Genomic DNA, 16,828 nt, shown 5'->3' on the forward strand with positions numbered 1-16,828 from the left:
CAGAGAGCGTGGTGAGTTTCGTTCAGCGAGTGCACTATCCCGGCTTAGTGAGTACACCCACCTGAACAGCAAGCACGCACACCTTTTAGTGTGACCAAACAAATACTGAAAATACTAAAAACCATCCTAAAGTCCACCCCTAAATCGCAGAAATTAGGGTGGCAACTCTTTTCGTTCAAAATGGCAACTCTCTCGCTTAGGGGTGCGTGTCCAAGCTAAGCTCAGCAAAGACACCCTCCTGACATTTTAGGGTGACCGCTTATCGACGAATCATCGAAAATCCCTATAAGTCCGATTACTATCTTTATGTTATGTTATCGATATGTAACGTATCATTTCATATGTTATGTTATTAATCGCATCGCATTCTGTTCCGCTGTTCCGTTCCAACAAGACAAAGCAAGAGTAAATTAATTTAATCCAAATTCAATTCCCGACTCCCGCAGTCGAAGTTATTTTTTTTGTGCCCCCAAAAGAGTTGAATTCGCCGACTGGGCGAAAAACGGTAACTGTAACGACTGCGTGTGTGCCTAGTGTGTGTGTGTGTGTGTGTGAGTGGAACTCCACAAGTGTGTGAGAAGCAAATCAAAATAAGAAAAGAACCGCCCTGATGGAAATTAAATTCGCGAATTACGGGCGAAAACTCAGCGAAAGTTGAACCAAAGTGCTGGCAAAAGTCAGATAACGAGTGAAATAAGTGGGGATTGCGTAAGAAATCGGTGGATTCCGGCTGCATTTGGCCAAAAAAGGGGGAAGAAACCTCGAAGCGCCCGTTTTTTTTTTCTTTTTTGATGATTTCATTCGCAGTGACGACACACGGAACACGCACACATGGACCGCCGTATCTGTGTGTGTGGGTTGTTTGATGAGCTAAAAAAATAATGAATCCTCAGCGAGACATTTGTTGTATTTATTTATTTTTTTTCCGAGTGCAGAGCGGCGACGTCGCGCCGCCAGTTGTTGATTACGCCTTGGTCCCCCTTTATCGCAACTTCCCCCACCCACTGATCGTGCACTCGAACTCGAAATCGAGTGGAGTACGTAGGCAGGAGCTGAAAGAGAGGCAAAAACCCAGTGGCGCACGCAGGAATTTGTCAGGGGGGTCGCCTTGTAACCGCTATAAAATTGTTTGAACTCATTGCAGGAGTTAGGATTATCTTTAAGTTAGTTAGGATTAACTTTTAGTTTAATAGGCTATCCTATCCCCAAGCGGACGCCGCTGGCTTGGTCACAACAGCCACATGTGGGCGGCCCAGATGTTGCTGGTTTTTTACCAGTGGGCGTGGGCGTCCGTCCGCGGTAAAAACTCTTTTTTCAGAGGGTATCCACTTTGGGCTACGAATTTGTAATGCATTATAAACAATTTGAATTTCGAGCCGATGCATCATTGAAAAAAAAACCTATGATAGAAAATATGACTAACTGCCCAACTCATGCATGATAATGGAATAAATATAAAATATCTCCAGAGTTTAATCAAGCGCGGAAGTGGTGAATTTTTCATAATAATTTTTGTTTACTAGTTTAAATATTTTGGGCTCAAGTTTTAGCTTTGATAAACATATGGTTATGGATCAGTTGCAAGTGTATCCAAACATGGGCTTTATAGTTTCTTGATTTTTTTTGGCGGCACACCATTTGCTGCAAATTGGGTTCTGTTGTGTGTGCGTGGGTGTTTAAAAATAGCCAACTAACACAAGGCGTATACGTAATCTGCAGCCCTTTTTTTCTTGCATAAATTCCATATTCCATGAATTTACGATTTTGATTTTTGAGTACGAGTGTGAGTATGAGTATGAGTGGATTGGAGTGAGTGATTCATTCAAGTTAGGGGGAAAAGGAGGCCCAGCGAAGCTGACTCAATGACTACTCATTGTTCGGCCTTTGTTTACATTTCGCCAGGAGCAGAGAGCAAAGAGAGAGGGGGGTTGGGTGGCCGAGAGAGCGTGCTAACGGAACGTGCTCGAATGAGTAATTCGGATTGCATTCGATGTTAATTAATCGAAAGCTCTCTTCCTTCCTCTTTTATATTTTCTTTTCTTCTTTTGGGACGCCAACAAAAAACACGCACACCCACACGCGTATTCATACTAGTCAGTTTCGGTGTGTGTGAGATGAGTCATCTGGCCAAGTTGATGGGAAAATAAAATTAAACATTAAGGTAGAGCAGAAGAAAAAACAAAAACAACGAAAAGGGGGGCAGAAAAAAAGCAGGCCAGCCGGGTAAAGCAGTGCAAGCAGCAGCTGGACTTTTACTAGGCTACACCAGCGGTGGAAAAAATAGTAGTAATCTGAAAACAAAAAAAAATAAATTAAATTTTGATGTAGAATAATGTAAATTTAAGTCTTTGTTAACTTTAAGGAATTTTGAAAACTTTTTTAAGCTGCAACCGCGGTCGAAATAATAAATAATAAAAACAAAAAAAATGTAATTTCAAGTCATTATTAATTTTAAGGAACTTTGAAAACTTTTCCCCAAATGATATTATTATTTCCCCCGCAACTGTAGCTCTTATAAGCAAACCACTCCAATCAGAGAAACTAATCAGTTCCAATTGGCTTTCCATTGCAGCCGGCGCACGGAAGAGACAGGGATAGAGCACCTAGCACTCGCACTCGCACAGACATCCTGCATCAACCTACACCCACACAGCCATGATCCTCGAGAGAAACCGGGGGAGCCAGGTGGCCCTTCTTCTGGTCGTCCTGCTGGCGGCCATCGCTGCCCAAACGGGGGCCCAGAAATCCGGCAAACTGACGACGACCGGGACTTCCTGCGCCTCCAAGCTGAGATGCAACACCTGCATCCAGGTGGAGGGATGCGGCTGGTGCCTGGACATCGACTTCAAGGGCCAGTCACGTTGCTACCAGAACGGAACCCAAAAGTGCGACAACCAGTGGTTCCCGCAGAACCTGGAGAAGATTCTATTGAACGAGGAGCTGACCGCCGAGTCCAGTGGATCCTCTAGTGGCTTCAGTGGATCCAGTGGCTATTCCATCGAGAGCGGCAGCAGCGGCAGCAGCGGCAGCAGCAGCAGTTCGGGCCACTTTAGCCAGAACTCCGGCGGCTCGATCTCCGGCAGCGGGGCGCACAGGTCCTCGGGCAAGATAGTCCAGATCCAGCCGCAGTCCCTGAAGCTCTCGTTGCGCGTCAGTAAGTAGTCTTCCTTCTGATCACAGAACCTATATCCTATCTAAACCCCTCTATCTTCCTATCCATCAGATCAGAAGCACAACCTCAGGGTCAGCTACTCCCAGGCGGTGGGCTATCCCGTGGATCTCTACTACTTGATGGACCTCTCCAAGTCCATGGAGGACGACAAGCAGAGTCTCTCCAAGCTGGGCGACAAGCTGTCCACGGCCATGAAGGAAATCACCTCCAACTTCCGCCTGGGCTTCGGTTCGTTTGTGGACAAGGTGCTCATGCCCTATGTCTCGACCATTCAGAAGAAGTGAGTATGGCCCTGAAAACTAGGAATAGCTAACGTACGATATAATTCCAAGACCTAGAATGATTCAATTTAGGTTTCCAGCAAAGCTAAAACATTTGTTTATTCTTTTTAAATATTTAATTAATATTTTTTAAGGCATAATTTTTATATCACGCGCTGTTTTTATGACTTAAAGTCCTATCAACTTAAGTTAAATCTAAGAAACTCTGTATTAGTCATAGACTTTTTAGCGAACGTACGATTTCTGGAGAAGCTACTGTTGATAGCACCCATGAGCAACGTCCGGTGGTGACCCAAAATATTTCCAAAAAATATCCTATCGCTAACTTAGAAAAAAAACAAATATGCTCCAATCATACAGCTGCATTTTTGTAGTACTTTTCAGCTAATTTGATCTAATTCAACCGCTAACTTTGTTAATTATTTATATACTTACAACCAACCCATGAACACCAACAAACAACTCGACAACAACATCACAACAACGATCGACGGAATCGAATTAAATCGAATTGAATTGAATCCGTAGACTCGATCATCCCTGCGACAACTGCAAGGCTCCCTACGGTTACCACAATCACATGCCACTCAACAATAACACCGAAAGCTTCTCTGTAAGAGACGATTAATCGATACTTTCCGTATAATCCGTATAATCCGTATAACCCTTTCCTAAATGTGCCTGCTCCCATTTCCATATTTAAATGTATCTATCTCGCGATCTATAGATCCATGTGCATGCCTACCCATAACTCCATATACGGCTATATCCCAAGTATCCACCCATTGCATCTCCTAGTCCCCTAGTCTAAGCTTTATCCCCAAGTGCTTGCCCATACTTTTGTGTTGTATGCCGGATCGGGTATCACTGATCAGCACATTCTATCTCTATAGCATTTCACACTCTATAGCATATAGCATCTAGCATAGTTATTGGTATCGTATCTCTATATCGTAATCTATTTGCACTCCTCGATGTTGAAATTGATTTATCTTTATTATCTTTTATGTTTCATTCTCAATCTCTTTATTTCATTGTGTACTCATCACTTTCTCCATATGAATCTGAATCTGAATATGAATCTGAATCTGGACAATATATATTTTAATGTCCGGTTGCTTGGCTCGAAATTTGAACAAAATATTACGAAATCGAACCCAAAATTAGCCTAATATCACCGTGTGATAATTGCGCAGCAACATATGGCTATCGTCACAGTGTCAGCTTCACCAATGACACGTATAAGTTTATTGTAAGTGGTCAAGCTGCAACGGATTCGGAAACTGAATTATCGCACCCGCATTTGAAAGCATTTTGGCTCAACATCCATTCTAACATGGCTCTCATTTCAAGTTTTTTTGTTTTTCTAATTGTTTTGGCATGTCATTTGCACTAGTGTTTTGCATGAAGTATGATTATTCCATTTGGGTTCGGATTTGCTGTATTTAGTCTAACTCCATGTTGTATTATTCATAGTTTACTTACAAAGCATAAATGGTGGTAGTTTTGCATGCATGGTTATTATGTTGTATTACCTTATCTGCTGGCACACTCTGAAAAATGCATAAAGTTCAAGGTTCTGAGCACGAAGAATGTATAGCTTTACAGCGTACGTGAGCGTCGAAAATCTAGCAGCGCAGCGGCAGAGAAATTGACTATTATGTAGATTATTAAAAATGTTTAAAAGAAATCCTAAACTAGAACATGTTAAATTCTGACTTGTATACTCTATCTACACTTAATATCAGAACTCACTTGAAGACGATCGAACTTACTTCCCTTGGCTACCCAATCATAACCGACTGTACATATACCATATATCTTATCGTAGTTTAGCACCAGTTGTTATCTCTAACCAATATTGATAGACGGCTCAAGGTTTGAAGGTGTTTGCCAAAAGAACAAATAATCCGACTTTACGACAGAGTGTGCCGGCTGCTTGCTTAACCCAACAAGTTCACCCAACTAACCTAGATCCCTCGGAGAAACCCGATGCTAATCCTTGATTTCTGTCCGGCAGGAAGAGGTGAAGGGCGCCCAGGTGTCGGGCAATCTGGATGCTCCGGAGGGCGGATTCGATGCCATTATGCAGGCCATTGCCTGTCGCTCGGAAATCGGCTGGCGCAACGAGTCCCGTCGCCTGCTGGTCTTCTCCACGGACGCCGGTTTCCATTATGCCGGCGACGGCAAGCTGGGCGGAGTGATTGCCCCCAACGACGGCGAGTGCCATCTGAATGCCCAGGGCGAGTACACGCACTCCATTTACCAGGACTACCCGAGCATCTCGCAGATCAACCAGAAGGTCAAGGACAATGCCATCAACATTATCTTCGCGGTGACCGCCAATCAGCTGTCGGTCTACGAGAAGCTGGTGGAGCACATTCAGGGCTCCTCGGCCGCCAAGCTGGACAACGACTCGGCCAACGTGGTGGATCTGGTCAAGAGTGAATACGATGTAAGATATAGCACTTCACTTTAAAGTTTAAACCTGATTTAATTGAATATTTCTGTTCCCAGAAAATCTCCTCTTCGGTGGAGATGAAGGACGACGCCAGTTCGTATGTGAAGATCAACTACTTCTCCTCCTGCCTGGGCAACGGAACCCCAGTGGCCACCAACAAGTGCGAGAAGGTGAAGCAGGGCACCAAGGTGACCTTCAATGCCGAGATCCAGCTGCTCAAGTGCCCCGAGGATCCGCGCGACTGGCACCAGACCATCCGCATTTCGCCCGTCGGCATCAACGAGTACATGGAGATCCAGCTGGAGATGCTCTGCTCCTGTCCCTGCGAGCATTCCGGGTCGCAGGGCTACGAGGCGAATGCCTCGATCTGCAACGGCCACGGCACCTCCATGTGCGGCATCTGCCAGTGCGACGAGAATCACTTTGGCAACAAGTGCGAGTGCAATGCGATGGACATTAACTCGAAGAACGGCAACGACGCTTCCTGCCGGGCGGACAACACGACGCTGACGGACTGCTCGGGTCGCGGCAACTGCGTCTGCGGCACCTGCGACTGCCACAAGCGTCCGAATCCCGAGGAGGAGGTGTCCGGCAAGTTCTGCGAGTGCGACAACTTTAGCTGCGAGCGGAACAAGAACCAGCTGTGCTCGGGCCCCGATCACGGCACCTGCGAGTGCGGCCAGTGCAAGTGCAAGCCCGGCTGGGGTGGCACCAACTGCGGCTGCCTGGAGTCCACGGACAGCTGTTTGGCGCCCGGCAGCACGGAACTCTGCTCCGGCCACGGCGCCTGCGAGTGCGGCGTCTGCAAGTGCACGGCCACCGAGCAGGGACGCTACTCGGGCAGGTTCTGCGAGAAGTGCCCCACCTGCTCGGGTCGATGCCAGGAGCTGAAGGACTGCGTCCAGTGCCAGATGTACAAGACGGGCGTGCTGAAGAACGGCGATGACTGCGCCAATAACTGCACTCTGTTCACGCCCGTTGGCGTGGAGAAGGTGGAGATCGAGGAGCACAAGGACGAGCAGATATGCACCTTCTTCGACGAGGACGACTGCAAGTTCATGTTCAAGTACAGCGAGGATGGACAGGTGCTCAAGGTCTCCGCCCAGGAGAACAAGGAGTGTCCGCCCAAGGTCTTCATGCTGGGCATTGTCCTGGGCGTCATTGCGGCCATCGTGCTCGTGGGTCTGGCCATTCTGCTGCTCTGGAAGCTGCTCACCACCATCCACGATCGCCGCGAGTTCGCCCGCTTCGAAAAGGAGCGCATGAACGCCAAGTGGGATACGGTGGGTTATTCTTCTATCCCTTAAGTGAACCTCTTGATTAATATATTTACTTTTCTCCATTTACAGGGCGAGAATCCCATCTACAAGCAGGCCACCTCCACCTTCAAGAACCCCATGTATGCGGGCAAATAAATCCGATATCTAACTAAATATTAGGGAAATGTAAACTGTCTGTGCTTGAACCGGAAATCAGAAAACCAACCACCAAACAAATCCACAAGAAACCAATCTTCAGAACACTTCGACGAAGCTGCTTTGCCCCGGGTGCAAAACCACTAAAGTCAACTGCCATTGAAACGCGTTCTAAACTAAGTCAACCTTACATATATATATATTTATATATACATTTACACAAGAGCCTTTATACATTGCGTATACTTAACGAGCAAACGATTTGTGCCTTGCAACATATTTTAGATTATATCTATACGTATATAAACGAGCAAGAGAACAGACAACGCACAGCAGCCAGAAAAGAAAAAAATAATAAGAAATAACAGCCAACAAATGAGCCACGAACGATAGTTAGAAATACGATTTTTGTGTTCTTTATTGTGCCCATAGTATCCAAGTATCCAAGCCAGCACATGAATTTGTATTTTATTTTTGACTCTTAATTTGTAATTTGTATTTTTTGTTTTGTGTTTCCCTTACTGTTCCCTAATTTTTATCATTAACGAGAAGCCACTGCAATATAGTGATGTATTTAACCGAAAGCGAAACCGAAATCGAAACTAGAAATGGGATACTTAACTGATACTGATCTGCTACCCTCCCAAAAAACCCCTGTCTAAATGTTTTTCTATTGTTTTTAAAGCTAACTTTACAATTAATATTTAAGCAATTAACATTTAAGCTTGTAATTGTTAATTTCGAAATGCAAGAGTGCCCCAGGGACAATTTGTTTTTCTGTGGAATCTTTACATTTTTACTTTTGTACGTTTTATTTATCAAGAAAAAGAAGAGGGCAGAAAGGATGACGAGGGAAACCGCGTGGAATATAGTCTCTTGTGTGTGTTTTTTGTTTTATTGAATTTCGACCATTAATAGTAAATTAATACTACTATATAAATATATATTTTTTGCCATTTGTACTGATTACTGATTAACATTTAAAGTAATGCGAAAACAAAACAAGAACTTTTGTATAAAAAAAAGGAAAATTATTTTGAGTAATTTTATTGAATGAAAACCCATATGAAGTGGAAACACTAGCAATATAAAACGATGTGGAAATTAAATTGTTTGACGCTAATTTTAGTGAAATAAATAAAAGTAAATTATAAAAAAAGACAAGCAGTTGTGGTAATTCAAGTTTATTTCCTAGGGAGTTATAACAATTAATGCGTGTTGATTTCAAGTTAATTTATTAAATGAAAAAGCGATACAAAAAATAAGGTATGTTGGTACAACGCTAAAAACACTGAAAATCAATCGTACAAAGATCGAGACTTACTGGCGTACGGGCATGCAGATGATCACTTCCCAGGGAGCATTTAAGGTTTTGTTTTTCTTTTCTGATTTTTCCATTCCCATAAAGGCGACAAAACTCACTTTCAGACTGTATTCTGCGTTTGATTCAAAAATATCAATGGAACAGAACAGCATGGCATTAAGTATAACATTCTATAACATTCTGTATATATCGTTGTATACATGCTTTGATATTCAGTTGGGGGGTCTGTTTTCGAAACAAGTCTAGGCATTTTTACGTACTACGTTGTGTTGGATATACGGTTGCGGATCGGGGAGCAGCGGTTCTATGTACACGATAATATCGATTTCGGATTAGTTGGCTTAAGTACGGCTTGAGGTTGATGTTGCGCTTCCATGCATCATCGGATCGAACGTCCTCGGAGGCTGGACGGCTCTTGGAGCGCTGCGCTCCTCCTCTCATTATCTCAATTCCGTTGGGTTAGCAATCGCACAGCAGCAGAGTGGCCAGGGATCCCAGCTATCTCTTTTTGTTTCCATCCATTAGCTGCAGCAGCGTCTCAGTGGAAGATGAGGTCCGCATCGGGCGCGCCCTTCTGGTGCTTGAACTTGTGCTTGCTGGGCTTCTGGTAGTAGCTCTGCGTGAAGTTGCGCTGCTGCGGCGGCAGGAGCGACTCCTGGTAGTCCTCCTCCTCGATCCGCTCCGTGATGTTGAGCGTCAGCCGCTTGACCTTCTCCTTCTCCTCGCGTATCTTCTGCTCCTGCAGCTTCAGGTTGATGGCCAAATGCGAGTCGGAGGGCGCCACGAAGGACTTGAACTGCTGCTTGCCACCCTTGTTGCCGCGCACCATGAGTACGAAGGGCACGGCTACTCCTGCTCCTCCTCCGCCTGCTGATTTGCCATTGCCCTCGGACATCTCAGCACCTGGAGAGCCCGGCGCCACGTCCGCTTTTGAGATCTGCGAGGCATTCACGCTGCCACTGCCCGTAATCTGTTCGTAGGACTTCTTCTGCAGGCGCGCCATCATCGGCACCGGTATGTCCTTGGCCGTGGCCTTGATGGGCTCCTTCAGGCGCTCCTGGTACGAGTCCGTGGTCATCTTGTCGTACAGATGCTCGAACTCCAGGTCCTCCTTGGACTTCTCCGGCGGCGGAGGCGGCGGCAGCGGTGGCTCCGCTTCGTTATCGTTCTCGTTCTCGGTCCAATCGTTGCTCTGCTCGGGCTCCGGCTCCTGGCCGGCCACCTGCCGCTCCCGCTGGTCGTTCGAGGAGCCCGAGTCCTCGTCGGTGGCCTGCCAAAGCAAAAAATCGAATGAGAAATCTTTTGTAGAGAGAGTATATATTTAGCAGAACAAAACCTACGCCCTCGTCCAGCTCGCTGATCTCGCTGATGGTGGCCAGCGAGGGATCCTGGGCACTGCTGCTGGCCCTCAGCTGCGGATAGAGCTTCTCCTGCAGCTGATCGATGGCCGCCTTCGCCTGCTCCAGACTCTTGTACAGCTTCAGCTTGGGCCGCACGCCGGCCAGGCAGTCGCGGTAGGTGTGGTCCACCAGGATGGGGAACAGGTCGGCGCTGTTCTCCGACTTGCTGAACACCGGATGCGACTTCTTGAACCAGTAGTAGTGCTGGAAGAAGACCAGGAAGTAGTCCAGTCTGAAAGGCAATCGGCTTTAGCTTAAAAGCTTAAAAGAATCTCCAGCTCGACTCACTTTTTCCGCGTGGCCTGGCTGGTGAAGTAGGGTCCGCAGGTGTCCAGCAGCATGCAGGCCAGCTTCAGCCGGAACAGGCTGTCCGGCGGATCCAGCGGCGAGACGACGCTCTGGTCCAGCGACACGCCCAGCGAGATGATCGAGTAGAGCGTGTTGAGGATGTGCGTGGACTCGACCAGCTTGTAGTTGTACATCTCGCCCAGGTACTTGGCCATCGCAATGCGCCGCTGGGCCATCCTCGGCGAATGGATCTCCAGTCCGGCGCGAATGTCCTCGAACACGTTGTCGATCACAATGGTCACCGCTCGCGGCTGATAGGAGCTCAAACCCGAGACGAGATCGGCCAGGCAGCGGACGAGCGGAAAGCGCAGCAGATACGCCTTGCTGAGGCACTTGATGGCATAGCAATTGGTCTCCGGATCCAGCCAGTCGATGCGGCGCAGCATCTTGATGCAACGCTCCACATTCTGCTTGCACAGCTCCTCGAAGATCAGGTGGCGGATGTACTCGTGCATGGGCGGCCGAACGGTGGGCTCGCGCTTCGAGGACTCCGGCGGCTTGACCAGATAGTAGACGCTCTCGATCTGCGCCGAGTGACGCGAGTCCATGGCCGTGGCCGTCTTGAGGCGCAGCATCTGGTCCAGGAAGACGTTCATCAGCAGGCGGGCGTCGCGGCAGTTGTACAGATAGACGCCGCTCACCTCCACAAAGGCGCAGGCCATCTCGATCTGGTGGTGCTGGAAGTCGCGCAGCAGCATCTTCAGGCAGCCCAGAGCATCGAACTTCTTGAACAGCCCGAACTTCACAAGCTCGCCGATGAAGCGGACGATCTTCAGCTTGGACTCGATATTCAGCTGGTTCTTCTTGCGTATATGCCACTTGAACTCCTTGCGCAGCAGCTCCGCCAGATCGGTGGCCACGTCCGTGTTGCACAGATGCACGATGGCCACGAAGCGCGACAGATAGGGCAGAATGTCCAGCCGCGTGCGCTGCACCGAGAATATCGTGCGCGTCAGCTTCTTGCGCTGGTGCTTCGTGTTGAAGTTCAGCAGGAACTCGATGGCCGCCGAGTCGATGAGCTCCTTGTTCACGCAGTTGAACAGGTTCACCAGAAAGCCGTCGAACTGCTGCCGCATCTGCGTTTGCGTCTGGCTGGGATTCTGGGCTAGCGTCTGGCTTTGCTGGCGGCCCAGTTCCATCAGCGCGCTGCCCATTTTCTGCGGCTTCACATCCTCGGCGGGCACAACGGGCGTCGTTGGCTGCTCCTCGCTGGCATTCTCGAGCGCCGTGTCCGAGTTGGTGGACGGCGGATCGTCCAGATCCATTTCCGCATCCAGATTCGCCTCGATGGCCTCCTCGGTGAGCTCACTGGGCTCCTCGAGCGTCTCCAAATCCACCTTGGGTGCCGAGAAATTCGGGAGAAACTGCCGAAGATCCGGAAGATCGGTGTAGAACGAGCGCGTCTCCTCGTCGCCCCAGGGATCGAGCAGCCCGAAGGCGGCGCTGTCCAGCATGTTGTCAATGACCGTGCCCGGATTGCAGCACTCCGACTCCTTCGCCAGCTCGGGCAGGGGTTCTCCCAGTAGCTCGGAAAGCGACTGGGCCGAGGCCAGCAGCTTATCGAAGCCCGCCTGCATGAGCTCGCACTTCTCGCGCTTCTCCGTGGATATCTCGCCCTTGCACTCCATCGTGCGGCGTATATTCTTGGTCATGTTCATCAGCTCCGCCTGCTCGGCCAGGACGTGCTTGCACAGGGCCTTGAAGTAGCCCTTGAGCATGGTGCGCAGATTGAGCTGCTTGTCGGCGCCGAGGAACTCGGACTTGGGCACCTCCACGCCGTATTTGGCGGCCAACTGCTGCATCTTCTGCGGCACCAGGCCGGCGTACTCCTCGCCGCAGTGGCGGCAGAAGGAGAGGATGATGGAGAAGTTGCTGTGGTCGTCCTTGTCCTGGGCAATCAGGTGCACCAGCACCACGCCCAGTTGGGCCAGCCCGGGCTTCATTTGGATCACTCCCGAGCTAACCAGTTCGGCAAAGAGTCGCAGATCCACGCGCGGCTTGCTGGGATTGGCTATCTTCTCGCTGGCCTTGATGTTCAGCGCCTTCTGCCAGGCCTCCAGAAACTGGACATCGAAATCCGCGTAGGTGCAGTGCAGCCGGGAGGCCAGAGTGACCACTGCCGGCACATCGGTCATCTTCAGCTTGGCCTCCGCCAAGGCGGCGCATATTTCGGAGATGTACTTGCTCAGATTCAGGGCGGAGAGCTCCCGCAGCAGCCCCTCCAGCTGGGTGGCGGTGAAGAGCTTCAGCTTCTTCACGAACGCCGTGTTCTTCTTGAGATTGGAGTCCAGCCGGGCGAAGTACTCCTCGCCGGGCAGCTCGAACGTGGAGTTCTGCAGCCGCAGCTGCCGCTTGGCCTCGATCTTCTCGCTCAGCTCGTTGATGAACTGCTGCAGCTCCTCGCGCTCCTCGGCCTCCAAGGCTGTGGCCTCCGCCTCCGCATCTGCATCCGGATCTGCATCCGCATCCGTATCGTCGTTGTCGTCCACATCATCGGCCTGATCTTTGCCAGATTCCGGCTGTGTGGCCACCTCCGCCTCCAGAGCGGCCGGGCTGACGGAATCGCTAGCTAGCATGGCGGCAATTTCTGGACGGGATTCCCTTCAGCTGGACTCGAATCCCAGTTGCTATGTTTTGAAATTCTATCTGCTGGCAAGTTGAATTTTAGGAGGGTTTGGGATTGGTTACCATGTGCTGTAGTCACCTCGAGATGCTCCGTCGCGGCAAGTGTCCGGGTGAAATAGTTGTGCTCCGCGGAATTCGTTAGTCGCCTCGCATTTCCTTGTTTTTCCCACGTTTTTCCGCCACGATTTTCCCTTCAGGTTTTGTTTTTAATTTTTTTATCTCTACATGTTATCGATAGCAGGCGTGTATCGCAGAACGATAGCTGGCGCGCGATAGGTATCGCACGGAGCGCGCCAAAAGTTGAGGAAATTTAAATTTTAGTTGGGGGTGGAATTGTATTTACTTTCTTTCAGTGCATTTATATTTTAAAGGGGAGAAATAAAATATTTTTAAAAGAAAATGGAAATTTATAAATAATAAATAAATTTATAGATGATATAGCAGAATTATGAGCATATAAGTCCAGGTTTTGGGTCACCTTTTTTATTATTAAGGAATTAAAGATAAAGGTTTAGGTCACCCTTGAAACTTATTAATGGGGAATATGTATTTTGAGTAGTATTTTCCTACCTAGTCAAACATACTTAAAACACAACACCAAAAAACAGACAACATTTGTTAAAAACTAGAAAACAAAAGAAAAGTTATAATTAACACGGGTGGAGGAACAGAACCACACTTTATCCCTTGGCGTAGCCGAGAAATCCTTGGTTCTGCAGAGGACCATAGTTCCTGGGGAGCTGCAGGCTGATCCACTAACCGCCATGTACCAGAACCAGTTCATCTACTCCCGCGAGAGGCGTCGCTTCGGGCGGCAGTGCTGCTTCCAGGACCGCAACGAGCTGATGGTCAGCGTGCAGCCGAGCGGCCGCCAGCGGCTGAAGTACGTCATGCGGAATCCCGCGGCGCAGGCCACCCAGCTGAGTGGCCAGATGGCGCTCACGGTCATGGAGACGGAGAACGTGACCCTCGACCAGCACGGGATGTACCACAGCGAGGGCGGGTGGCCCAAGGAGGTGAATCCCTGGGACGAGGAGCAGACGCAGCGGCACCGCAAGAAGGTGGAGCGCGAGGATAGCTGGGGTGAGCAGGTCCTGGACATGATTCGCAGCACAATGGCCGTGGCGGAGCAGAACAACACCCTGAATATCTACCAGAACTTCTTTGCCGATCTGCCCGCCGATTTGGCCCACGACATTCGGATGAGGTTCCGTGCGCGGGTGGCCAATGTCTTCCACGATCTCTGGCTGCCCTCACGCCACCTGAACTCCATCGAGTGGATGCCCAACAATGAACGCCAGTTCATGGCGCAGTTCACCAATCAGTTTGGCAAGGAAGAGCGCCTCCGTTTGGTCACCGATGAGCCAGTTGGCGATATGAACTCCTTCTACGTTTGGAATGTAAAGAATCCCCTGAAGCCGAAGATCTCCTTCGACAGCCGGGAGCCAGTGTCGCTGGCCAAGATCTGTCCCAAGGATGAGAATAATATGGTGGGGGGCACTGGACTGGGGCAGGTCTGCCTGTGGAGCACCTTCAAGGGCGGCATGCCGGTGCGCAATTGCCCCCTGGAGGTGTCCCACCGGGAGACCACCTCGGCCCTCTGCTGGGTCCACTCCAAGTCCAACACGGAGTTCTACTCGGGGTCGCTGGACGGCTCGATCAAGTACTGGGACACCAGGGACCTCAAGATGCCCATGCAGGAGCTGCTCCTTGAGCCGGAGCCGCAGGATCGCCAGTCGCGCCAGTCGCGCATGGATTCGCACGGGGTGACGGTGCTGGAGTTCGAGTACACCATCCCGGTGCGCTTCATCATTGGCAGCGATATGGGTCATGTGTTCGTGGGCAACCGCAAGGGAATGACGCCCACGGAGACGCTTCTGGCCAACTACAAGCTATTTGCCGGTCCGGTGAGGAGCATCAACCGGAATCCCTTCTTCGTGAAGAACTTCCTCGTCACGGGAGATTGGCGGGCGAGGATCTGGTCGGAGGAGGCCAAGGATGCACCGTCGACCATGTATTTCCGGAAGAAGACACAGATCACCTGCGGAGCCTGGAGCACTGGTCGCTGCTCCCTGTTCGTGACTGGCGATATGAACGGAGTGGTGGACTTCTGGGATCTCCTGCTCCACCAGCGGCTGCCCATTCTCTCCGTTGACTTCAAGGTTGCGATTGCGGACGTGGTCTTCCGGCCGAACGGGGATCTGCTGGCCATCGCCCTCCAGAACGGCGACAGTCACATCCTCACCTTGGACGAGTCCATGCGACAGGCGACGGGCAAGGAGAAGGCGCTCATGGCAGCCGTACGATATATCCTTCTATCTTTTCAGAGATCTAAGAGATTCGAATCTTCATAGCATAGCATACCATACTATTGCAGAAGTTGGAATAATTCTAGACTCTCTATTCGACATTTTAATGATAAGTAGGATCTGTATATCTTTATATCTTTATACCGCATTCTTTTATTAGTTTATATTTACGTCTTTATCCTCCTATCTTCTCAGAGATCTAAGAGATTCGAATCTTCATAGCATAGCATACCATACTATTGCAGAAGTTGGAATAATTCTAGACTCTCTATTCGACATTTTATAGATAAGTAGGATCTATATATCTTTATACCACGTTCTTTTTATAAGCTATATCATTTTATATATTTTATTTATATATATTTTAATGATAAGTAGGATCCATTGGTTTCTCTTATTCCACGTTCTTTTTATAAGCAATATCATTCGAATCTTCATATCTTCACACCATATCATATTATTGCTGAAGGTTAAATACTACCTATCTATTACAATCATAATTCTAGAATCCCCTTTTTGATATGTTAATAATAAGTAGGTTCCATTGTTCTCTTTATATCACGTTCCTTTTATAAGCTATAGGTTCTAGTTTTACTCTAACTATAGTTTATATTTACGTCTATATCCTCCTATCTTCTAAGCGATCTAAGAGATTCGAATCTTTATAATATACCATCTATGCCATCTATTATATTGATATAATGATAAGTAGGACCCATTGGTGTCTTTATAACACATACCTTTTATAAGCTATAGGTTCTATTTTAACTCTAACCATAGATCATATCATTATTGTTATATATCTACAGAATCTCCAATGAAGATTCGAATCTCTATCATAGTATGGATATAATCCTTTAATATCCCCCTTCTCTTCCTTTAGATGTTCGAGCGTGAGATCGTGCGTAGCAAACTTTTAGAGGCCCGCTATGATGAGGTGAGGCTCAAGCGGAAAACCCTCTTGATGGCCGAGGAGGATCGTGTGCGGCAGGAGCAGAGTATGGCACCTGCTCTCGAGCTGGATCCCGACAATCCCGACCAGTTTGTGAAGATGATCGAGGGCGATGAGGAATTCCGCACGGCCATCAGTGAGTTCCAGGAGATGATACTCAGTGTGGAGAGAAAGCGCTCCAAGAGGCAGGTAAAAATGGAGCGCACGGTCTTCGAGGAATGGAATCCGGCAGATGAGAGGCTCCAAGGGGAACCGGTTATATACACACGACCCGAACCGAAGGTTCAGCTTTTAGGGAACCTCGATAATAGGCACTCTTCAGAGCCAAGGAATTCCCAAGGATCAGCCAGATTTAAATGAAATGTAATACGAAAAAATCATATTGAGAAACTCACAGTTCTTACTATGGTATTATTTAATGGGTTTACATGGATTTACTACTTACTCATCCATAAAAATAGAAATTCAATCCGAAGAAAACTCACCGGATGAATAGCCATATAAACACATTAAACCAGCCTCTCGGGTTAAACTAGCGAAA

The 16,828-nt window shown here is 48.5% G+C and overlaps 3 protein-coding genes across 7 annotated transcripts; 2 read left to right on the forward strand and 1 right to left on the reverse strand.

Moving 5' to 3' along the window:
* The first annotated feature begins 298 nt into the window (after window positions 1-298).
* Window positions 299-8,493, forward strand: mys (position-specific antigen beta subunit myospheroid). 4 transcript variants are annotated; one of them, XM_017139202.3, is made up of 7 exons: window positions 299-405; window positions 2,573-3,154; window positions 3,224-3,452; window positions 3,982-4,066; window positions 5,474-5,908; window positions 5,971-7,197; window positions 7,264-8,493. In XM_017139202.3, exons 2-7 carry the CDS (start codon window positions 2,656-2,658, stop codon window positions 7,327-7,329), a joined length of 2,541 nt encoding a protein of 846 aa, XP_016994691.2. In that variant the 5' UTR covers window positions 299-405; window positions 2,573-2,655; the 3' UTR covers window positions 7,330-8,493. The 4 variants fall into 4 exon arrangements, with proteins under 4 accessions (XP_016994691.2, XP_016994690.2, XP_016994692.2 ...); XM_017139201.3 differs by having other exon boundaries at window positions 349-505; XM_017139203.3 differs by lacking the exon at window positions 3,982-4,066 and adding an exon at window positions 4,621-4,705 and having other exon boundaries at window positions 349-505.
* A 4-nt stretch (window positions 8,494-8,497) lies between these two features.
* Window positions 8,498-13,259, reverse strand: Upf2 (UPF2 regulator of nonsense mediated mRNA decay). Of its 2 annotated transcripts, none has more exons than XM_017139199.3 (4): window positions 13,106-13,259; window positions 10,342-13,047; window positions 9,994-10,285; window positions 8,498-9,923 (listed from the first exon to the last, which is right to left on the reverse strand). In XM_017139199.3, exons 2-4 carry the CDS (start codon window positions 12,975-12,977, stop codon window positions 9,192-9,194), a joined length of 3,660 nt encoding a protein of 1,219 aa, XP_016994688.2. In that variant the 5' UTR covers window positions 12,978-13,047; window positions 13,106-13,259; the 3' UTR covers window positions 8,498-9,191. The 2 variants fall into 2 exon arrangements, with proteins under 2 accessions (XP_016994688.2, XP_016994689.2); XM_017139200.3 differs by having other exon boundaries at window positions 10,342-13,050.
* A 332-nt stretch (window positions 13,260-13,591) lies between these two features.
* On the forward strand, window positions 13,592-16,685 carry LOC108055764 (dynein intermediate chain 3, ciliary). The gene is made up of 2 exons (XM_017139257.3): window positions 13,592-15,326; window positions 16,219-16,685. The coding sequence occupies exons 1-2, from the start codon at window positions 13,791-13,793 to the stop codon at window positions 16,645-16,647; spliced, it is 1,965 nt and encodes a 654-aa protein (XP_016994746.2). The 5' UTR covers window positions 13,592-13,790; the 3' UTR covers window positions 16,648-16,685.
* Window positions 16,686-16,828: the final 143 nt, after the last annotated feature.

The sequence above is a fragment of the Drosophila takahashii genome, chromosome X, assembly GCF_030179915.1.
Source record: "Drosophila takahashii strain IR98-3 E-12201 chromosome X, DtakHiC1v2, whole genome shotgun sequence".
Taxonomy (NCBI): Eukaryota; Metazoa; Arthropoda; class Insecta; order Diptera; family Drosophilidae; genus Drosophila; species Drosophila takahashii.